Source organism: Homalodisca vitripennis, chromosome 4 (genome assembly GCF_021130785.1).
Source record: "Homalodisca vitripennis isolate AUS2020 chromosome 4, UT_GWSS_2.1, whole genome shotgun sequence".
In the NCBI taxonomy this organism is placed as follows: Eukaryota; Metazoa; Arthropoda; class Insecta; order Hemiptera; family Cicadellidae; genus Homalodisca; species Homalodisca vitripennis.
Genome location: NC_060210.1, coordinates 69,965,076 through 69,990,400, shown reverse-complemented (window position 1 = coordinate 69,990,400; position 25,325 = coordinate 69,965,076). Strand labels below are relative to the sequence as shown.

At 33.3% G+C, this 25,325-nt stretch overlaps 1 protein-coding gene across 2 annotated transcripts in view; it reads left to right on the top strand.

The window, feature by feature from the left end:
• Window positions 1-25,325, top strand: part of LOC124359487 (diuretic hormone class 2) — a 175,945-nt gene that overhangs the window by 138,018 nt on the left and 12,602 nt on the right. For both annotated transcript variants that reach the window (XM_046812250.1, XM_046812251.1), the window contains exons 3-4: window positions 13,892-13,995; window positions 15,736-15,843. In XM_046812250.1, coding sequence (XP_046668206.1) covers window positions 13,898-13,995; window positions 15,736-15,843 — 206 coding nt within the window. In that variant the 5' untranslated portion in view covers window positions 13,892-13,897. The remainder of the gene's footprint in view (window positions 1-13,891; window positions 13,996-15,735; window positions 15,844-25,325) is intronic.

Genomic DNA, 25,325 nt, shown 5'->3' with positions numbered 1-25,325 from the left:
CTTCCAATATTTGTGTCTTAAAACACTACGGGTAAACAGATTTTGAGTTAATACCCCGCTTTACAAAATAAAGTTGTGTGCAAAGTTGTATGCTCATTTCATTCTCGAGAAGTGAAGGAAAAAAGATTTTATACGGACGCTTGCCACCGTTCAGTGATACAAATACCCAGTAACTCTAAGTTTCTCGAGATCTGCAATCTGATCTCTTCCTCAGGTGAATAACTAACCTACAATCCAAAACACCAATCAATAATCAAACAAATCATACCAGTGCGTTGTGACACGCTTAAGTCAGGAATCAAAATCACTATGTTGCGTGCCAACTTCACCAACCTTAATTAAAAATAATACACAACAGTAATTATTATTAAATTACTATTATTAAAAACTTAACTACAGAATATACATCTCAGTGGGGCTTCATTCGCCGGCCAACCACCTAGGACTGAACAGAGGCCAACAGTAAATGGAAATCGTCACGGCAGAAACAAGGCGCGGCAAAAACAAACTTGTACATATGTAACGGCAGAATTAAGAGATCAACATTAGCAGTACCCTATAAAACCTAAAGAGGATCACAAAGATATACTAAAAAATAAAGTATACACAAATCTACCCAACACTGTATGACACATAGAGTTAGAAGACACGACTGGCAATGTAAAATATGCAAATGTAGGGAATCACGTTTCTAGCCTTGACACAAAGGGGGAAGTTTTCTACCTCTTGCGTGCCACAACGCTGTACTTGTATTATTTGTATACTTTCCTCTGTTAATAATCTTATGTGTTATTTACCAATCGTAACGTATGGCTAAAGTAGCAAATCTGTATTTGTTTTACATTAGTAAGTTTTGTATAACAACTCTTTCTAGTGTAAAATATACAAAGGAATGTTAAAACCTCGTTGCTTAGGTCATATAAAATTTCTGAATTAAGGTTTATTCTTAGTTAGTTGTTGAAATAATAATACAACGCATCTAATGTAATGCGCGTAACAAAACATTGCTCAAATACTACGCTTTGAAAAACGTAAGGTTGCAAATTATTTATAGGTTAGAAATGTAATCATCCAATTACACCGCTATCAAGTCGTTAAATTACTGTTCTGACAACTTTATGTTTGTCACAACTATGGTACCTTGGAGACACAACAAATGTAATCTCTCAGCTAATGTATTAACTGTAACAGTTATTTTCTATTATAGCCTCTACCAATGACTACATAATGTTGGCTAAGCACGAGTAAAAAATATGTTAAAATATTATTCCACACCAAATGTTATTAGTGTTTATTCTGAATCAGATATAATTATTAAAATAACAAGTTTTCATCATAGTTTATGATCGAATTTCTCAGTTCAGTGTTATTTTTAGAGTAACGTTTTCTTGTACTCGACTTTGTATATATATATATATATATATATATATATATATATATATATATATATATATATATATATATATATATATATATATATATATTATAATAGTAGTGTAGTTGTAAAACATTATTTGTATACCAATGTTTTATACCGCTGTAGAAAATAATAGAGACTGGTGATGTATTTTACAACTTTTTCCAAATTATAAATTACCCACAAGAAGTTATTGCACAAATCACAATCTCGCTGGAAGATGTTGTCAGTCTCTTTCGTTACCTCATCCCAGTGACTGTATTAATTCTGCACTGTCCAGCTTAGTAATTCGTATGTGTGCACGATCACTTAGATCACAAGAAGGTGAAGTATCAAGCAAAGTTCTGCTGACAGATGGTAATCCCCGAGTCGACCCTCCTGTCGCGCCTTGCGATCACTTAGATCACAAGAAGGTGAAGTATCAAGCAAAGTTCTGCTGACAGATGGTAATCCCCGAGTCGACCCTCCTGTCGCGCCTTGCGATCACTTAGATCACAAGAAGGTGAAGTATCAAGCAAAGTTCTGCTGACAGATGGTAATCCCCGAGTCGACCCTCCTGTCGCGCCTTGCGATCACTTAGATCACAAGAAGGTGAAGTATCAAGCAAAGTTCTGCTGACAGATGGTAATCCCCGAGTCGACCCTCCTGTCGCGCCTTGCGATCACTTAGATCACAAGAAGGTGAAGTATCAAGCAAAGTTCTGCTGACAGATGGTAATCCCCGAGTCGACCCTCCTGTCGCGCCTTGCGATCACTTAGCTCGGAGTACATGTCACTTTAACATTACCTTAAGAGGATTTCTTTACGATTAATCCTCTTCTCTGAGAAGTACTTGAGAACGAACGTTACTTTTTCTCATTCGAATCTTTGATTCTACATTAAATTTCAAAACTTTCTTACTTTTAGTAAATTAAGGGATGCACTTATTGTTTATATGGTCTGCGTTTTTGTGATTTATCAACCATAATTTATGGAATTTCTCAAAATTCGTTATATAAATATATTTATTTATTACAATGTGTTACTACAATATAATAGTTTACTTTAAGCACTATACATTACCGTTCTATTTAAGTTACAATTGTATCTGGCCAAAATAATTACACTTTATAATATTAAATCTGTTATACAATCGAATACTATAATGTCCGTATAGTTTTAATGCAAAATAGCTCTTTTAAGAATTTTTCTTTGGGCAGTAATTAAAAACTTCTCTATTAAACGTACTTTAGTACTACAGTTCTCAAAATTGCCACAGGGAAAATTATTTACGTTCCATTCATTAATGCTTAAATTAGTTATCTTGCTTCGCTCTAAAATATACGAAGCGGACCCTTTGATCGGAGACGGCTGTAACAGTCACAGTCTGCTGCCACAGAGATGGACTCAGTTGTTTAAACTTTTTACACAACGGAATGAAACCTCTTTGTGAGAACAGTTGGCAGGATTAATCGAAAACTGAAGGTAATCTGCAAAGGAAGAGGTGATATGTTATTAGAATGGATCAATTGAGTGAGCAGGTAACATATCTCTATGCGACACAAGGACGATGGAACATAGAGTTAGGTAGGTATAGTTGTGGGTGGAATGTAAGTAATACTTGGCCACATCTATAATACTCTTCATACATGAAACGTGTAAGAATGGCGTTTAAAGCGCGTACTTTTTTTGTATGTTAACACTCTGATTTATGTGTTCTATCTGGACTTTTTTCCTTAGGCTTTCGACACTCTGATTCCGTTATTTTCGGTGTAAAATTGTGTTAACTTATATTAATTTTATTACAATTTATGAGCTACTTTATAACAAAAATCACCCGTTCGTTACATTTAAAATAGTAATAGTAATTAGTGCTGAACAAATTTAAAAGTGTTTTATTATGAAAATTAAATAAGACATCTAGAAAAAGTGTATAAAAGGATAATAAAGTCTTTATTTTGGTGCTACAAAAACATATTTTCAACAGTACTTTCTTCAAGCACTGTTTTTTCCGTACAGCATGGATATTTGCGTGATTTCATTGTTTTGGTAAACGACTACTAAAATCTATATCATTTAGGAGGTAAGTTCTTAGTTCCCCATTTACAGGTCAATTATAATATAAATTCCTCTTATTATTTAATATCCAAAGCGTAGCCCTAGTGGGAAGGGTTGATTCAATGCGAATGATAATTTTAGCCCCATTTTACCTTCCGCTTCTTGTAGTGTCTGTAGTCTGAACGAACACCTGATGAGACAATGAGACCACTTCATCTAGATTACACTGGGTGGTTGGTGGGTAGTCAGACAGAGCTCTTTTGTAGTCTATGTGTCTCTGATGTCAAAACGATGCAAAGAGATCGTTTTGATCATCTTTCATCGTCGACTTTCTTGGTCTCTTGAAACAAAAGTTTTTTAAGTTTACATTTAACTATTTCACTTTTGTAAACTTCCCTGAAAACTGAAGTAATCATATAAGTGTTTGGTCCCTGTATGTTGAATTAGAGTCATTTAATGCAGAAATGTTGGTAAATACTGTTAACAGGCGAAAGTAAAATGGGCTAAATGTAAGAATTTGAATGTTTTACAAGAATTATAAATTACTAGCAGTTACCCGCGTCCTCGCACGCAATTTCGAAGGTATTGCACTTGTATGAGAACTTGTTCGAGTGAATTATTTTTCCGACGCTATTGTTGAGTTTACCTTCTTTGCACGATGAAGAAAATATGTTAAAAAGTGTATATTTATAGTCATGTAATTAACTTTGATGTTAGTATTTTTTGTCCAATAGCAGTTTTGCCTTTTTTTCTATTAAGAATATATATAGCTCTGAGAAACCTACTTTTGTCAAGAGTACAACGAAACAAATTTTGGTTTCGTCGTTACACGTCTTTAAATGTAAAGTATAAGTTAGACTACATTGTCTCTTATATTATATCACCGCTAGCAGTTACCCGCTTCTTAGTACGCTAATTAGTAAACTTTGCAAATATATATATATATATATATAAAACATTGTCTTTGAGATCTAACACTTAACATTAGGTAAAAATTTACAGTACATCAACGACAGTACGCGTTTGTTTCTTTATAAACTGATAAATATTGAGCTGGAATTAGTACATTAGTTCAAAAGCATAGTCTAGCAAACCTTCATCTAGACGATTGATTCAAAGGTTCAAATTGTAACCATCTTTTTGGGCATTTTAGGTAGATAAGTACTTACCTAATCGTTGAAATCTAAAACGGCCTTTAAAATATTTGTTATACCTTAGAGTGTTGTACATACATTAGAGTATGTACCCACTGTAAATGTAAACAAATTGAAAATAATAAACACTGTTTCCACAGAACATTTTATTACATTAGACATGCATTTTTGTTAATATATAACAACTTTAGTGACCAAGATGGGATTTTTCGCTAATTTAAAGGCCAGTGGGAGTTTCGAAATAAGAATAGGCCTATATTCATCCCAGGGACCGCAAAAATGTCCGTGTTAGATATCAAATACACTACATTTCTCATTATTGGAGATTCAAACACGACCAATCTCCAACTGAACTCTGTACAACATATAGAGAGAGGATTGGATGCAAAATATGAGAATATGGATTGGACTTCAGTCGTAAGGCTAACGTTTGATAAAATTACCTGCTGATTGAGTCCTCAAATAAATCTCCTTTCACATTTTCTGGTTCATCTATGTTAACGTATTGTAGCGCTACAAAAACTAAACTTTAATATACTATATGTTGTAAACTTACACACATTCATAATCATAAAAAGTAAACCCAAATTCCTCAGTACGCCTTCCTGGAGATATCCGAAATTTCTTTAAACAAGCTTCAAATTGCTGTCTCTGGTTGAATATTTGAGCTGAAAAAGCAGCTTACCATCCAAGTGTTCCCGGTTCGAGTCTTGGTTTGACCTCGGGATTTTCATAGCCTAACAACTACCTGTGCTTAACCTAAACTTAATTCGACACAAAAATTAATTAATTAATATATGACAAAACTTACCTTGATATATGTTCTTGGTCACCTTTATTTCTTAACCTGGAGGCTTGTAGTTACTTCCTTAGCTAGAGAAATGCTGTGCTTCCATCGTATTAACAAAATGTCTGTTTATAAAGTTAACTTCTAGTTTGACGTTGTTCTGATTAAACATAAAAAAGATGCCAAAAATTCTCAAGGAAAAGTCAAGACAAAGGTTATAATCATGCAACACTTTGGGAGCTAAAGCGAAAATTATTCGTAGACTAGCTTTGACTCTAATATCTCTAATGTGCATTAGAATATAGTTAACACGAGAGAGGTCTAACTAAAACGTAAAAGACAAAGTATGGTATAGTCATGACTTCTCCTCTTTAGTTAGATCTGGCATTTGTTATATAGCTCTTCCATGTATTCAAGGCTCGAATATAATAATGTAGTCTTGTTTATCAAAAGGTGAATTCTCATTTTTCAAAATCTTCCAATAAATATAAACTAGGTGACAGCCCGGATTCATTGTAATTGTTAACCAGTTTAACGAATATACCCTTATAAAACCAAAATACCATCTTAGCGAGTGACCTCAGCTCAATAACCTGATTGAAGACTAGGTGGGATTATACAGTTTTCCATATAACTATTAAAACCACTTTCGAACTGCAACTCGTGGATTAAAGTGAGGATGGACAAAATATCTGTACACTAATAGCCATTTTGACGCTCAATGTGCATACCAATTTATGCATATTTAAGGTTTTTTAATAGTTTCTTCACTTTACTGCCAATTATGAAGGGAAAAATCAGGCATCATGGTTTTTACTGGGTGCTGATACTAACACATAACCTAGGCGGTTCTTTCAGTAATACTGGATTTGGGGTAGTTTAACTGTAGTTATCATTGTAGAGGTAACCTACATTCAATAAGATTTAGATATGTGATGAATAATATAATTTATTTTATTAATTTATAATTTATTTATTAGTGACGACTAATGACATTTTTTGTAGAAAGCACAGCCGTGATTAAGATCGATCTAAATTGTGATAATTGGATTAAAATATTACAGTTTTGTAGTGGCAGCAATTTTAATTGGATGAATAAACGAAGAGGAAAATCGCATTTGACAAGTGAACGAATCTTTCTACAATTGAGCTAGATTTGTATTTCCGTACCTGTTGGAACTGTGTTTTTTTTTATTCTTACCAAAAATGAATACAAAAAGAAATGTACTCATGCCATCAGTGAATAAAATAAAGACACGTATAAATAATCAACTAATTATCTATTAATATTAAAATTGTAATAGGAGCATTTACTAACCTCCAGAACTGTTAACCGAGAAATAGAGCTTTGATTTCCCATGTGCAGGAATAGGTGAGCCATAAATGTCTATACGTTTTACGGTCTTTGAATAGTTTGCTGTCCATACTCTGACGTATTTCACATCTTAACTTTATTGGCCTGCCTCTCACATTGGCCTACACATTGACCTCTCAGATTGGCAAGACCGTTTTATGACTCACCCACTTTTTAGAGTTTGGAGCAAAATTTGAATTGTTTGTTAGGCTCTCGATGTATCATTAGCCAAATTTAGGTGTCAGAGTGGTTCGGTAGATGTACCTACTCAATTATATGGAAAAATTGTAAAAAAATGTAAAAATTGTTGAGCCAATGTATAATATTTATGAAGTATTTAATTGTATTAAGCCAAATTTTAATTTATTTTGAGATTTATTTTGGGATTATGTTCACTTTAAGTGGAATTTAAGTGTCAAAGTAATCACTCGGTAACTTCTCATGTCTTACAATAGTAAAAATGAAAGTAAAAAAATAATAAAACTAGGGGACACCTCTGTTCCCTTTGCTAGCTAATGCCGCCAACTTTGCTCGCTCATGGTGGAGACATCGTGGAGCTAGTTCCTCTAACTTCGGCGTTGCAAAGTTTGCTTACTTAAATATAAAAATAAATCCAAAATACCAATTTATTCAAATTCAATTTCTTGCGAGTATTTCATTAACCTATGAGGCAAAAAATGTCATGTTTATTTTTCAGGATATTGAACTTAACCTTGATAAAGTAAACAACGGTTACCTGGATTGATTGAACAAATGTAACCATTAAAGCGAGTTTTCCTTAAAATAAACCAAAAGAAATTAAATTGTAAGTTTTATATTTATTAACCAAGATGTTAGTTTCACATTTAACACACAAACATACATGCTGACAAAATTCATTGGAGTACGTAAACATAGATCATCAGAACACATAAATCTGAAAGATTTTCATTCAATTAAATACGCTGCAGGTGGGCAAGATAGTCGGTAATTGCTATTTTGTTGTTTGCTTAACCTCCAAGATTTATGAGTTCCATAATTTTACATTTACTTATCCGTGGTAAAAATGAGTAACTCATAATATCACTCATACTATTTATACTCGTAAGTATTAATAACTAGAAAAATAAGTTATAAAACTTATAAATTATGTTTTAAAGTCCTGAAGCTTTTGAAAGATATTTTTTCATCACTGTCGACAGTTTCCCTCTACATAAAAGATACAATAGCAAACTCCACAGTAGCAAACTTGTAAATATTGGTCGAGGTTGGGAACCTACTTTACACATGTATGAATTCGTGAGCAAATTGAAAACACAAGAAATCTCGTAGAGTCTGTTTACGGTGTGTATATTTTCTTTGTTTTTAACACGTCATGTTTGTTTTATAGAACATTCTTTGTTTTTATGATGGTTAAAAAAAATTACAAATTTACACAGCCGTGGCATCGACTGAATAGAACGGCGTATAAACGACACATGCTGTGTTTTTAACATTTTTACTGTTTAAATTCTGTTCAAACTAGTGTTACAAAATAAAGTTAATAAAAGTTCTAAATGTAGAAATTCTCTGTTATAAACCATACCGTGCCACAGTCTGCTACTCATGCCTCCCTGAAAATTGTGTTTGTCGGTCAGCAGAACTAGGGTAATCCTAACTTTTCCTCATAACCACTTTGTACTTTGTTGGAATACAATTAGTGAGTGAAGTTTTAATGCAAACATAAGCTAATCTGTGATGTAGTCCCCATTGTGGATGGAAACACTGTTGCTCGCTCATTATCCCGGTATGACTGCATCTGCCACTTGTTGCTCGTCCTGAACTGACCCCACATCTCGCCTATCGATTATAAAGTATGGGTACCCGAGTTGGAAACCTAATGACAAACTAACAAAACGAGTAAATTGTAATTCATCTTACTTTATTTTCAAATTTCTTGCTCACAACTTGCCAGCGGTATTTTACTTTGCGTTTAAACTTAGGTGCTCATAATTCTTGATCAAGCCGTTTATATTGTCTATTATTTGAAAAAATAAAACTCACAATCATCCAATAGTTTTACAGTGGTAAATTTAAAAATTATTGGATAAGTTTTCTTTTATCAAATAATGGAAAATAGTTTTTACAATAAGAAGAGCTCCTCCTTCAATGAAACCTTTTTTATTTTAGTTTTCCTTCTCATTTACACATTTGGAGGAAGCGCTGATACCATAACAACCTTCAACCAACAAGTTTAATGCCTGTAAGAGCAATACTAAGAGTGCGTTTGCAGATCTTCAGGATATAATAATAGTGGCTATACTGAGCAAGTCAATAGTTTTGCTTATCATTACAAAATAAATACTTGGATGTTCAGAAAGGAAGATTTTCTACCTCCAAAGATCTTGTTTGAAATATTTTGGCATTTACGAGTCATATATTTGCAACGTAAATTCAAGACAATTGGTTGAATTGTTACCATTGTTCGCCCAAATTCCTGTTTTTCGCCCACGAGTTAGAACCCCCTGTATCCTCTGTCCCTTGATCTCTCTTGATCATTGGTTAGATTGTGATAGCTCAAATAAGTAAATCGTTTTCAAATTAGAATTTATAGTACTAATTTATATAATTAATTAAATTACCACTAGGTAAATTCGTTTAATAGCCTTAATAAGCTTAATATTGCCAATGAACTATTTGGAAATTAATTACATCCCTGTATTTCTTGACTATTAAACTTTTCAAAATAATTGTGTGAATTCACTACTAAATAGTTTAAAAAATGTTCTAGACTTCTTGAAATTCCTTTAAAATAGTCCTCCCGGCTCAGTAGGAAGAAGTAGTTAAATATAACAGTTGAAATACTATTAATTTATTGTCATGAAATTTACGAGTTCTCAGTATCTCGAAAACCGTTCGAGATAAAAATTGTGTTTATAACACAAAGTTTAGGAGATGCTATAAGAATTCCAGAACCGTTACAGGTTTTTGTTTATGGTACTTAAATAAAACAGTTGTAATTTTTTCAGTTTTAAACGACCGTCTTATTGAAATGGAATGGTGTGCCAAGATGGCCAATGAACTTAGCCAGTGATATTTGTGATATCAATTTATGTATAAATTTGTATCTTGCTTGGGCTTATTTTGGGCACAGTTATCGTCTCAACAAGCCGGCTATATAGCCTAGCTCTATGCTATACAAATATTGTAATACATTTGAAGAGAGAAGACTGGTTGTTGGGCTCTGAAGGTAATATTGGGTGAAGTTATGCGAACAATTGCGATAGACCGATTTTGAAAAAAAGTAATTTTTAAGAATAGGTCACATTGTAATGGTAATGCAAATTTTAGCAACCGCAGGCAAAGGGAAAGTTACTCATACCATCCACTAACGCGACAACAATGCCCTCCTGTAATTAAATTAATGTTATTGCAACAATGTTTTGCAGTACCTGAATGTTTCGAATAACACTCTCGTAATAATGATAACAATTTAACCCAAAACGTACCACGTACCTGTACTAGTATTGTACTCATATTTATTATGTTTCACTACAAAATATTTGTTTACTAATCTACCCGGAGATTATTTCATAATTTTAGTCTATTCTACCTAACTTTCAAATAGTAAATAAAGAATAAACTATTGTTCTAAATATTAAATTTTCAAGCAATAGTGTAACGAGTAATTTTCGAAAGGGAAAAGTTGCCATATTTTTAAGATAAGAGTTATGGCAATGTATGTTTTGTGGCAGTCCAATTTCTAATCGATTGTATAAAAATTTTCAAAAATGTCTTTTAACGAATTTTCAACAGTTACTACGCGATATAACAGTTAGTATTGCAAAAATTTTTTTCTCATTTTACATCAATTACTTACATTTTCCTTAATGAAAGGCTAACTGGGTTGTAAGAGTTTTAAAGTGTACAGTATGGACACATTTAGTTCTTCGTATTTACTGAATAAAATCCAACCTCTTTCTCTTATTATTAGCCAAATATTCTTTCAACTTGCCTAGGTTTACTTCTCCTAATTCCACAAAACTTAATCAAATAAAGGAAATTTAAATTTAGTGAAAGTTTTGTTCTTTATCATATAATTTTGGTAAATCGAATTTCCATACATCGGAAATGAAAGATAGACCCAAGAAAGTTTATTGCGGAAGTCAATAAAAATATGCACTACAGTTTTATTATGTCCATTAAATCGCACTAAACTAGTACTTCAAGGCAAAGAAGATTCTTTAAATAAATCCCCAGTTAACTTAATGACCGATCTAAAAGATTTATGGACGCTACAGTCACGTTTTCTCTCTTGCTTCGTAAATTTGAACGTATATTCGAAAATTTAAATTATTACGCTGAAATAAGAAAGTCCTTTGGAATACTATAATCGTTATTAAATTGATTGAACTATACAAACACTTAAAATACTAACATTTTTTCTTTCTAATAGTAAACTAATAAGTACCGAGTCCCAAAAGACCCTCATCTTATCTTAACATTTGAATGGTTCACAGTTTAAAAAACGGTGAATGGGATGAACTGTCGAGTAATACCTCAATTTAAAGTTCCTAATAAGACAAAACCAACGACATTAAGCTTCTCTAAATCTTGCCTTTAAAATGTTTTATCCATTAATTTGGTGCTATAATGAATACACCATTCATACTTTTTATCAAGAGTTTGTAATATACAAGAAGGGGTTGCAGTTAATTTTATCCCTGCTTAAAAATTGAATGTTTTATGGCAAAGGTAAATAGCACGTTAATAATATGTTTATAATTTATTACCGTTTGCAATTTCCTCTAATTGTAACTGTGTTTCTCATTTCCTCAATTGGTAACTGTGTTACCATTTCCTTAACTGTCGCAGTTCGTGCCTCCCATATCGGGACTCCATTCATAAAATATTGTAAAACCAAACAGTTCACGTAATTACACAAAGATTTGGTATTTATTGTTTTAAAATATTTCAATGGTAAACTAAAAAAGTAAATAAATCTTATTCTAAAAAAATTGTTTAAATGTAAATTAGTGAACTGTATACGTGTTATAAACCTTTCACTAAAATAAGGTATAACAAGCTAAAACACTACAGTTTTCCGTATATATTTTAAGTACAGAATACTTGTATTAAGATTCGATTAGTAATAAATAAAAATAAAAAATATAAAAAACTTAACGAACTTGCACTTTTTATTTTAGAATTAACATAATGAATATTTGAGCCACTGTTTATATTATTAATCTTTGATGTTATTATTTTAAAATATGCACATTTGGTAGCTAAACTGAATTTATATTGATGGCTGAAAATAATTTCCCTAACATATTTTCTTAAGTACACGTTATGTACGAAGACACATGAAGCTGATCAATTGGAGTGAGCGGCAAGTACAGGTACACTCCCCTGTCGCCTCGATCCTGTGAGACTGATGGCTAACCGACGTGCCCGTTCCTGCCTAGCTCACCTCTCCACTAATGGCTGATTGATGCTGAGCCACACAACTCGTTAAAACATCTAGTTATTGACCTCACTTCGACAAGATGTCAAACAGATATAATTGAAGACTACAACTTGGATCTTTGGCTACGTGAAATAATCCATTAAAGTGATATAAACTCTGCTGCAAGGGCTTTGATTCATTATATGCTTTCAATTAAGCTCCGAGCCTTCACAACTAATAGTGAGGTGCAAATGTAGCCTATTAAATATTTCAGTTATCGAATTATCGGTTTTATGCAAAAGATTTTGATGTTTATTCTTCTTACCTGAAAGATAATGGATTTTACGAAAGGAGCATATTATACCAACAAAATATGTTCTTGGGTTGTAGCCGTTGTTTTATTTCGCTTACAATGAATTATAAAACACATAAAAATTATTCGTCCTTAATGAAGAAATAACGTGTATTATAGCGGTGATAAATGTCACCAATAACGTTACCCCCAGTAAGATAGGACTCCTAGTAATCTGTCGCTCCGAGCTGAAGGTCTCCCTCCCCTTACCAGCCCCCAGCAGTCACTTCCATTACCCACTGTCTATTACCCCTAGTAATTAGTGCACTACTCTAAGTGTTAACTTCTACACAAGGCATTACGACACCTCTAAACTGTATTATTTTACCTTCAAACCTCTTTTAACATCTCTAAATACACTCACGCATGTCAGTATTCCATTGACCAAAGGCATAGTTCAAATTCACAACACCAAAAAGAAACATTAATAATTTTTCTATTTTCAAATTGCAGAAGCAATCGATTCATATAATAGCACATTTAAGGTTCAGAGAAACATGTAAGGAAGCTTTTAAAAAACTGCAACTGTTGACTCTGCCGTGTCTCTACATTATGGAGACAATCTTATTTTGTATGTCGAAATGTGCTATTACACGTTGCCGAGACATACATTCGTATGGGACAAGAGGCAGAGATATCTACCAAACTGTAAGGCACAGGTCAGGGGTTTACGGCACTTGTCCTCGCAGGCAGGAGTTATTTTTATCAGCAAATAGCCAAATTCAATCAAACATTCCCCAACGCTTAAGGCGATAAAAACTTGTTTATGCGCTTTCTAGCATTTTATAGTGCTGACGAGTTTATGGCATTCAACTGGGTGACCGCACACTTGGAAGAGTGACAACCGGCGTTATAAAATGGGAAAATTGGTATCAATGAATTGGTGCGACTGAAAATACCGTATGTTTGACTGTGGTCTTGATGTGTAGTGCTTGCTCAAAATTTTAGAAAAACATAACTATTGCTATACATTTTTTTATGTCCTGGCAATAAAAGATTTTAATTTGAGTTTAATTAGGTGAGGTTCAATTATCCATCAAGTGACTCATCTGAGCGAAGAATCTTAAAATTTGTTTAGAAGAGATCGTTTCCCTGTTAATCATTAGTCTGTCTGATTCTCCAAATACTAAAGATTTACTGAGGGCAAGGAGAAGGGTATGAATATACAATTAATAATATATTTCCGGTCCAGAACAGAAAAAAAATTAGCAAATTTTGATATTTTCATTGAGTAAATGTTTATTTTTATTATTTTTCCCCAAGGGAAGCCTAGCCGAATAAAATATTTGCAATCAGTTCGCAAAACCTTGATTTAAAAAGTGAAACAGTAACTAACTCCCGGACTAGCTACTTTTTTACTGATCCAGGTTTGTGGTTGTTTCAGTTTACGATGACGTCATCTGTAGTGGTGCTCACTTCCACTCTCGTGCTGGGGGCAGTCGTCATCCTCTCATTGAGCCATGTCACAGAGTCACTGCCCTACACGGGGTAAGTACATTTTCAAGTCTTTGTTTAATTTTAAATCAATTTACAAACTGTATTTTTTATTTATTACTTATTATATTTTTATTCTTTCATATATGCAGAGCAGATTTATTGTAAGAATCTAGATCAATTTCATTGCGTAATAGGTTTCATTATAAATGCTCTTAAATCAATTGAAGTTCTCTTTAGTGGAAAGATAAACGAATATTGTTTAGGAATAAAGCGATGAAGCAGGAATCCTGCACCGATCAGCCTGTAGTACATATTTATTAAACCGAGAGCAATTGGCTGAAGATGCTCCATATTCCTACAGCAAGGTATGAAAGACAATCGCGACTAAATCCTGGGTAGTATTACAGCGGAGGAGGGGGGGAGCACTCAATCTGTGGGTATTAGGTGTGATTGATTCCCATCCACTAGCGACACGGCGGCACGGCACCTGTGATATGACGGGGCTCTCATTCTATTATCTCACGTACAGATGACAGGCTTGTGATGATTGTCTTCTGTAGTCTTCACTTGGATAGCGAGAGCGAGATCTGTCTCTAGAATTTGATAGTAGAATATTATTACTCAATGCATCGAAAGAGGTAGAGGAAACGTAAAAGTTGACTGTTCGTCCATTTCAGGAAATAATTTCCCGAGTACGGTGCTATATTCCAATTTATATGATCGTCTAATGTCCTCATAATTGGAACAATCCACTGAACCAGAAAGTCTAAAGTACTGAGCCAGTGAAGCGGCCAGAAGTATAATGTCATCACTGATCAAGCAAGTCCTAAGGGTTGACTCTCCCGATGTGATTACTGCCCAGTATCTTGTCTGTATTATCGGGCATTGAATGGGCATAGAACATCTGTTCGCGATTTACTTACATTGTAATGTCATATAGAGGTGTAAACTGACGGAACATTAAAATACACATTACGCTTTTTAAAATCCAAAATTATATTTCATTTTACATTTTTTATCTTTTTTGTTTAGCTCTGTATTTTCACCTCTTTGCAACTATATATTTAGACATCGCAATACTAAACAGGTTGTAGGTGTTAAATATTACACAACATTTAAATGATATAATGAATCAAGTATTTTTCTTATTTAATTGATAATTTTATGATTTGTAAAACATATTTAAAATCTTTATATCTTCTTCTACATAGAATTTATGTTATCATAACTGTGTTATAAGTCTCTACAGTATAAAAGTTGTATGTAGGGGAAACATTGAAGATATTTAAACTTAGTAGCATCTTTTTGGAGGAACCGACAATTAATTTCGACAAAAAAACTCAAAAATAGTATTAGTTTCATCAATTTCATCCTTGTTTCAAGAATATTAATATTCACTCAGACATTGTTCGACTGCTATGGGTGGTATGGCGTACGAAACAACCAAAGGGACTAAGTATAAATAATAGATAAGAATTTAACGGTGTTTGGATATTTTGACTTTCAATTCTTTGGCCACAACTTTAGAAGAATGAGTTAATAAAAATACTGGAATACCAGAATGTCACTGCTTGATATTTAATTCCTTATAGTTTACAATGCGCTACATATAATGTTTTGTATTGCACATTCCCAGCTATTACTAGACAGGTTACGTAATTTTATTTCACTATTATCTAAATTTGTAGTTATTAATTAAAGTTTACAGAAAACTATCATATATGCATCGCTATGAGAACCTGTGTATGATAACAATACAACACGAAGACTGAGTTGAGGGATTTGTTGCAGACACAAGGGCTATCTGACAGACCTGGAAAATGACGCTGACCCTGAACTGATGCTAGAAATCCTTACCAGGCTCGGCCAGACCATCATGAGAGCCAACGATCTAGAAAAGTGAGTATCATCATATAATATCGAGTGTCACAGTCATCAAGAACTGGATATGACACTGCTTAATATACTGTATGTTTGATAAATAATTAATAATAAATATACGTTACTACAGTTTGTATATTAGTATATCTTTTAAATTTGGTGCTAGATAAATTTGGAAGATATCTGCTATAAAATCAATTCTCTAAGAAGCAAAACAGATCAAAATTGTGTCGTTTATAAAAAAATTAATACATTTCGCACTGTAATAAAATGCAACCATCTGTACACTCTAAACTCTAAACGTATCATTGAACTTGACCAAGCCAAAATAATAAGGTGATATATTTTATTTTTTATCTTTGTCATTTTATGTTTCAAATTAATCTTTATTTGACTCATTACTCAAACCCCAATTTATGGACCATCTAGGAAAATGTTATTCATATCAACAGGAAAATGTAGATCCAAGTAATGTTTCTGTATTATTTTCAACTTTCTTTCTCAGCTAAAATGTATTCACACAATTTCTCTCTTAATATGATTTTATATTAAATTAAATAAAATACACCCTGATATGAGTTTATATTAAAATAATAAGTTAAAAATGATTTTCTTACCAACAGTCAATTAATTGTTATTGAACTTACTATTTTTAAAATATCATATTAGTCTTTGAAATTGTCATTAGTTAGACCTTTTCAATTTCAACAAAAGTCAAAACACCGTAGGTATTATCTGTGCCGTAACTTTTAAATGCTTTAATTTTTATTCCTTCTGAAAGAAACGAATACACTTCGTAAACGTTTATTGTGCATCATTTTTTGGGACTTTTGGAGATAATGTAAGAGTCTTGCAAATAGGAATAGGTAAAAGTTTACATGTTTTTTTTTATTAGCTATATTAGAAATAAAGCTTCTTAATTAGTTTAAGATGCCTTTCTAGTGTGGCAATTAATAAATAATTATGTTAAAATTATAGTTGTTGTTTGGTTGTTATTTACATTCAAACAACAGTTAGGCTGAACTCAGCACAATAACGTGTCACCTAGCAGATTGTGAGTTTAAAATACCTGTTATAACGAAGTTTTGTATATTCCATTGCAATTAACTTACTTTCTTATACATAAATAAATGTTTATCAATATGACGGCAATGTTACATAGGAAATTGTATAGAATATTGCTGTGCTAACAGATTAAGTCGGTTAAACTGAGCCTTTGTGCATACGTAGAAATTACAGTACCAGCTTACATATAATTTTAATTACTATGCTAAACATTACTGACATGTTTTTGGTAACCATGTTAAGCCTATCCATGCCTGACCCGCCTCCTAATGCAGCTTAATCGCCCAGAACGTTATATTTTCCAAAAGCGTCGTCGTAAACAGTGTGAGAAGATTCTGATACAGTCGTCCTGCAGATGTGGGCGAGTAAGAGACCGATGACAACAGAAGACTCCTGTGTGGAGGGGGAGTGGGAAGGAGAAGAGAACGGGGTATTCAATGTTGAAATGTCGCTGTAGCAGAGGAAGTAAACACAATTTAGTTTTCAATAAGCGCCGTTGTTTGCCCCGAGTGGTGTTTTGTGGTGTAACCGATCCTTTGGCCAAACATGTTCGGGTATTCAGGCTCACTTTGCCTACATTCACCCCCCCCCTTCCTATAATACCACAACCCCACTGGCTCGAGAAGTCCGAGGTGTCGCAAGTTACTTCATTCATTACGGAAATTATTAAAACATTGTTTCCACATCATTACGTAATAACCCGTAATTTGTACTGTCATATATATAGAGCTGTAACACAATTGAATTGTACTTCATAAGCTATTGGTGTTAATCAATAACTTGTGGCTCAGAAACGTTTTTGTGTACGTCAGTTATAGTCGAAATTATTTTGCCATTTAATTGTTATTGATATAATGCACAAAGATCGTAAAGAGGGTAACTAAAGCTGAAAGTTTCCCTATATAAGACGTTTAATGTATGAATCACAAACAGGAAAAGTCACTTAGTACTCCGAGCATTAATTGAACTTTTACATTATAATTAACCATTTAGCAGATTTGTCACATCGCATTTGCTCTCATTTAACTTATTTTTTAATATCCTGAACTGAAAGATTTTCAGATGTGCACATTTACATTTACACACACATTTACATATTTATAAATAAGTACTTTGTGAGATTGTATTAAACCAACATATGTATGAAACATACAAAAACTTTGTTTTGAACTTGACAAATTCATAACACACATGAAATAAACACATTGAAAGAATTGACGTCTTTTAAACATTTCTTGTAAAGTAGAAACTTTAAATTCAAATATGTTGAAAACATTAATATTTTTTATTTAGTTCACATATTTTGTCCCCATGTGTGTTTCCCTTTGCATTACTACTTTCAACCGTTTAAATTTGTTATTTAAAAATTGTGACCATATTTAAGTGTGTACTGAGAGGTCTGGAAACAACAGCACAGAAATAAGGTTGACGGTTTATACAATACTTATTCTAAGCAGACTAGTATATGAAGCGAAAATAACTTAGAGCCTAAAAAAATGTATTGTTTGGTTTCAAAATACAGAAGGTTAGTTTTTACAAACATGGATATATCAACAAAAAAGTATTTTGTATACAAATATAAAGATTGGAACTCACTTTGTATATTTAAAGAAAATGATTGATCAATTTTAATTATACAGGTAAGGTTATAAATAAGGTTGACGGTTTATACAATACTTATTCTAAGCAGACTAGTATATGAAGCAAAAATAACTTAGAGCCTAAACAAAAAATGTGTTGTTTCGTTTCAAAATAGAGAAGGTTATTGTTAGTTTTTACAAACATGGATATATCAACAAAAAAGTATTTTGTATACAAATATAAAGATTGGGACTCACTTTGTATATTTAAAGAAAATGATTGATCAATTTTAATTATACAGATAGTAAATAAAAATTTAAAACTTCTTTTTATTCGACACACGATAAATTGACATAATACGATAGCAACCCGCCAGAAAAAAATTGTATCTCAGTTACTTTCCATCGTTTTCAAAAACATAAGGTATATGATGTGTACGCTTGGTGAATTTGTTTATCAAAAACTATTAATTTGCTAATACAATTTTACACATTTTTTCTTCTCAAATGTAGCATAATTTTAGACAAGACTAAACCCACAGAGTCCTACTCATCGGCTGCCATTGGCCATTGTAATCCTCAATCCTACAAAACAAATCCTCAGATTTGTCCGTTATAGACACAAAATCCCGGTCCTTAGATTCACTTTACCAGGATAAATGTTTATGTCGATGTTGGGAAAATATTCTTTATCGTACGACATTCGTAACATTGACGGTGAGACAAGTATTTCAGTGATAGACTTTCATTTAGAAAGTGATATCTGAAAAGCTTTTGGGATTTAAATAAATTCAACATCAACTTAGTACTGATTATAAAAGCACTGATAAATAACCTTGTTGTATACGTAGTCTCTTGGATAAACATTCTTGAATATTAAAAATACCAAATTGTACATTTCCCAAGGATCGTATTCTTTATAGCTCGTTAAACTCAAAAACAATTCTTCAATCATGTAAATAAAAGTTAATCACCGTTTACTAACAGAATAATAGTAGGCTGGAGGAAAATGGCGATTTCCGATCTCTTTATCTCATTATCTGACATTGATAAAACTATTATTTTCGTAGACACCTAAGTACGGTTGGTTAAAAGTATCAAGGTTAAAATATATTGTCTATTTAAAAACGTTCATTAGGTATTTAACCCTTTCAACACTGTCCTATTTCGATTTTTGGTTTCTTTTTACTGGAGCTAAACTCAACATTCATATAGGTTGTGTCATATACAACGCAAATTCGGATCTGAAATCCGGAACTATAATCTCTCCTAGGGGAGCTTCAGATCAAGAAATATGTGTTTATAGGTGCCCCTAATAAGTCAAATGTTTTGTAGTAAAATATCAGACATTTGTAAAGATAATTTGGTCTTTCAGTCGTAAAATACCAATATTGTCTTTAGATCTCCCTTCATAACAAACGGTTTGTATCATTAGATTTTATTTAAAAATGTAATGCTGTTTTAAGAAGCCCTAAAGACTTAACCTTTTGTTGAGGGAAGACAGGACAGGACATAAACCCTACTTTATGTCTCAACTACCCTCATCCAACGCGGACGATAGTCTGAGATCATCACTGCCCCGTGCAGAGTGGTGAACATCTCATACAAAGAGTCCCACGTAACGATACAACCACTTGGGAAACATATTGCTACTCAAAAGCGGACAAATCACGTGATCGATTGTTGCGCTGCTGTCGATATCGTTTGGTATATCCAGATGTATATGATGTTTAACTTAAAGCTCGATTAAAGCAGGACACCCTTTACCGATCTGTAGTTACCAAACATCTCTTAAGATGTGAAGCTGTGGAAAGTAACGGTCTACTCACGTTTCTGTTATGACGGTCGTGCATTCTATTCTGTACAGTCGTATCTCTACTCGAACTATTTTCTCGACAATCATCGATTTGTTCCGACTCACTACTAAGAATCGGAACAAAATCGTAAACTGCAAATTGTACATTTTAATATATCATCTATTAAAAGTCTCTAGAGAATTCTATGTTTTGAATAATATGATTTACAAAATCGAATGATGATTTTTTTTACAAACTTGGCTATGTGTTAAATTTGTCTCGTTGAATCAAAAAGATTTTCACTGTTTGTATACTGTACAAGTATGTAGCCTACACCGAAAAGCATATTATATTCTAACATGGCAGGAAAAATTATGTTGTTGTGAATGGTGTGCATTAAATTAACGATTTATATTTATTTTTATAGGTATACTGTGAGAGCATAAAGAGTACAGTTTCTAGAACAAAGAGTTTTTTTTTATTTTGGACAACTTGGACAGTCGCAAACCTTGTTATAGTGTCTATGATTCCTTTTTTTTTACCGTATAACTATATATTTCTCCAATATTTACATAGATCCCTAAAGAAAATAATTAGGAAGTATTTGACGCAGTAAACAATTTATGTTATATCATAATCATTGAAACGTGTATAATCTATTACAATCCTCAAAGGGAAAGGAAACTGTACGGTAACGGTACTTTGTTGTGGTAACTGTAACAGAACGAGTACAGAGCGCACTCAGACGATGTGGTAAGCCTGGCTGTAAGTCATGGTGGCCGGTGTAACCGGTGACAGATTACCGGAGGTCTGATGGTACCGCAGCGACTGACGACAAGTTGGGAAAAGTTCGGTGCAAGTAATTAAACCTGCCTTTGTGGTCCCGGGAGTTATTGCGCTCTTTGCTCGTCTGCCGCATGCAGACTCCGCCTCGCCCACAATATCATCTCCTTGTTCATATTCATGTACACTCCGTAACAACTCTTAGTCAGACACATTTACATCGATCATTGGACAACCGAGGTTTTATCTCAGGTAAACGTTATTATTTTAGTGACTCCTTAACGCAAATCTTAAGTATCAGGTTTTGTTACTTTTAGTAAAATCTATCAAACTTTACACAGTTAAGGCAAGCACATGACTCTAGTTTAGAAGAAGAGTTGATTACCATTCTAGTTTTATAGCTATAGCTATAGCTATTGCGAACTGTTTCACTGATGCTAAGTGAACTGTAAAGATAAAACATTGTTTTTCTCCTCCCCATGCTCTCCCCCATTAAATGAAGTATCTTTTTCATACTTCCACGAGGGATGCTACATACCTAAATACAGGAAGGAACAGAAAAAACGTGTCCTCCCATTATCTATGCTTTGCATATAAAAAGGGAGGGAGGATAATTAATTATTTTTCCCTTTCACACTTTTTACAAATCCGTGGTTTACAAATACCATAATTGTTATGTTTACTTACATTGATGGCAAGTTATAAACTATTAATTATACGTATATCCTACATGTATGTATTAATTCCTTTATCCACTATCATCCCCCGTCTGTAAAAATAAATATTTATTATTTACTACAAATCTAAATTAAGGAAATAAGTGGTACACAACTTAACTGACATTGCTCGAGAGTCAACAAACACGCCCTCCTGTTTAAGCAAAATGCAGAATACTCGTACAGTTGATCAAAGTGGTAAACAATTGGTGGTTCAATGCGACTCATTTATTAATTCCAACACTTATGACTTTGACATTAAAATAGAATAGACTAATACATACAGAGATTATATGGCAGATTTTTGTACTATACTTTTACTAGATATTTTTTCAAAACTGTGCAAATAGGTAGTGAAATATTGGAGTGAAATAGATTGATATGGCTAGTCTACAGCGGAAACTTAAGTAACCAAAAAAAGCTCAAATTTTCGCAGCCTACGAGCTTTTTCGTGTCGTAATTTTAGGTGTATTAACAAAATTGACTTTATTAATTTATTTAACGTATATTGTAACTTTTGACAATACAATATCCACGATTCATTTACTGTCACTATGTAAAGTTTTAAAGTTTGAATTCTATCGCAAGTATATAAAAACTCGATATAATTATGAAAAGTTTACAACAATTTTTTTCCGTTTGGATCTTGTTGCCTAAACAAATATGATGGAGGTGGCGGCAACTCCGATAGTATAGGACATGCCCCTTATATTGCTTTTCTGTATCATGCAATGAAGCGATACGACAGAGGGAGTATCGGAGGACCTGATGAGGGAACCTAACGAAAAGACTATCGCATAGTCGGATTGACAGACAGGCGGACAGACTGCCCTTTGACCTGTTGACCCCACAATCTGTACAATTCTTCCTTAGACCAAAAGAAACTTAGGAACCAAATTCTTTGATTATTATCGCAGAAACGAGTATACGCATAGACAGACAGATATCCTGGCCTTTGACCATTGATACTAAAATCAATATCCTCCTTCCCATAATCAATATAAGCGTTACATCGATACGATCTCAAGAAGCCTGGTCCTTGACAAAAGAACTGCATCAGCTGTCGATTTAAATTCAGTTACAGAAATTCACTTTTGGTCAGAGGCAATTGAGTAGTATTGTTTTTCGGATTGGTTGAGACACGAGGTACGATCTCATCAACAACCAATGGGATGTCAGGATCGCGCCGAGTACCCTCCCATATTAATACGATTCCGACATGATCGTTGCTCAGACTGAATCAAGAGGCCTTTCATCTTGTCATGGTCTAAAATCATGACTCCTAGAAGTCTAATACGGAAGAAACAAGAGTAAGAACATTCATTGTGTCAGACACTTACTTACAGTCACCATAAGAAAGCCGTAATGAATGAAAAATCGGGCAAGCACTCAAAATACAATAGGACTAAACTAAGTGAGTGCGCTTCGTGTATGAGCTATGTATAGTTTAGCGAGGTGAGGTTAAGATACACCTTAGGCAGAAATTTGTTGTAGCCTACTCACAATAATGTCCTCAACCGGTTCTTCCTTGCCTACCAAACGTTTTTTCCCAATCAAGAAATACCTCCTTGCACTGTTACATTTAATATCACTTGTCAAACAAAATGTATACGTCCAAGCAATTATAAATAATATTTTTTATTTGTATAATTGGAGATGCGTGTTTTGAATGTACCACATTGCGTTTTTTAACAGTAGAGTAAACTTTGTTATTGTCCTGAATACAATTTCCTGATGGACTGACAAACTTGTAATAGTATACATTATACTAGTTTTTAATTCTAGTAATCACTCTGAGGACCTTTACATTACATTTCCTTCAAATTATAATATATATATATATATATATATATATATATATATATATATATATATATATATATATATATATATTTCTCTAGAACATTTACTTATAAACTATATGCTATAGTACCAAAACTGTAGTATACGTATAAAATTCAGTTTTGTTATACTTCTTTTCGGAAATTTAATGTAAGTTATCAAATTACATTTAAATTCTGAGTAACGTAAACACAAGTTCTCAAAATGTGCGCAGCTGGAGCAATTTTATAACTTAAAAGAAATAGGGCTAAGATTTCATTACCGATAATTAAATTAAATATTTCCTACCGTTTATTAGGACAAACATCCGTCTTTAAAATTAATTAAAGGTAATTATTAAAGCATTAATAATTATTTATTAGTAATTATTAAAGTAGTAAATTAATTAAAGATACGTAAAACCCCATTGAAAAAGGTAAATACCAAAAGACATTTTTTATAATTATTTCATTGGTTTAACTCGTTTCCTTGAAATAGTATATATAAGGGGTTATGAAACCTTGAAATAAATATACAGTAATAAAATATGCTGTAAACATACCACTCGTGAAACAGCAAGTTTGGAGGCTTGTACCATCTAGCGGATAAACTTTGAACTACGATGTAGTTCTCGCGTTGGTCGCCAATACGACACGTAGTTACCGACACTGCTGATAGGTAGCGCTGGTGTTGCTCCAGCTGGCGGTAGTAAGCAAAGCAATTTTGCACGCGCACAGCAAGATTGGTATCAGTGTTTGTAGAACACTGAGTAAAGGAAGCAGTGTTGTGGTGTAGACACTGCTCGCAGTGTAAACGTACACTGCAGAACCAGCAGCAGTCTCGTTTTATGAGACTAATTAGCGATTATACTGCTCAGTTACGATAAGACTGATAGCTACTCTGAATAATTCAATACAGTCTTACTGAACAGAGAACAAACCTGTACACTAGAGTCGTATCAATACAAGACGATGACAAAGAATGAAAGTTAACACTGACTGTATTATCTGACGGTTCCGCCGCGCTGCCCAAGGTTGTAGCGAGTTCGGCTGGTTAACACAACAACTATTTACCTCTCTTACCAGTGCTAAATTATTCTGTAGATTAGTTGCTGTCTGTTTGCCTAGACATTTGCACTTTCTTGATAGCAGTACTGGTGTCTTATTCTTAACTCCTGGGTTATATTACTAACATAGTTACTTAATAATAACTTAATTTTTTAACTTGTCTAAAGGAATTTCAAATTACATCAATTGACATCATTTTTAACAATTTTATTTCGAACATTTATTAAAATAAACTGTAAGCTAAGTTTTAACTCTTGGGTTCGTACTCTGACACTTAGAAAAATTTGATTGCTTGGTTGTAAAATTCTCTGAACATGTGCAGGGCCGTACTTATCTATGGCGGCCTCCGAAAAATATATTCGGCCGGGCCCTATCATGTACGTCGGCACGATCCCTTCAAATAGACGTGTGGCGAGGTCCCGGTAAAATTGTTAAAAAGAAAAACAAAAAAAAAACAAAAAAAAGGTCTGAGTACGGGTCTGACCATATAATAAATTTTAGGCCTTTCTTGCCGTTCGTAGCGTGTTCGCGGGCAACTAATTTTATTGTCCGTAACGTCTTCATTGGTTTCGTACTTTTAGTTTCAGGTAAACCATTTCAGATAAGCCAAAGAATTCTAAAGCTTCTCCTTAGAAGCCGATTGGTTTATAATGATATAATGTCTTATAAGAT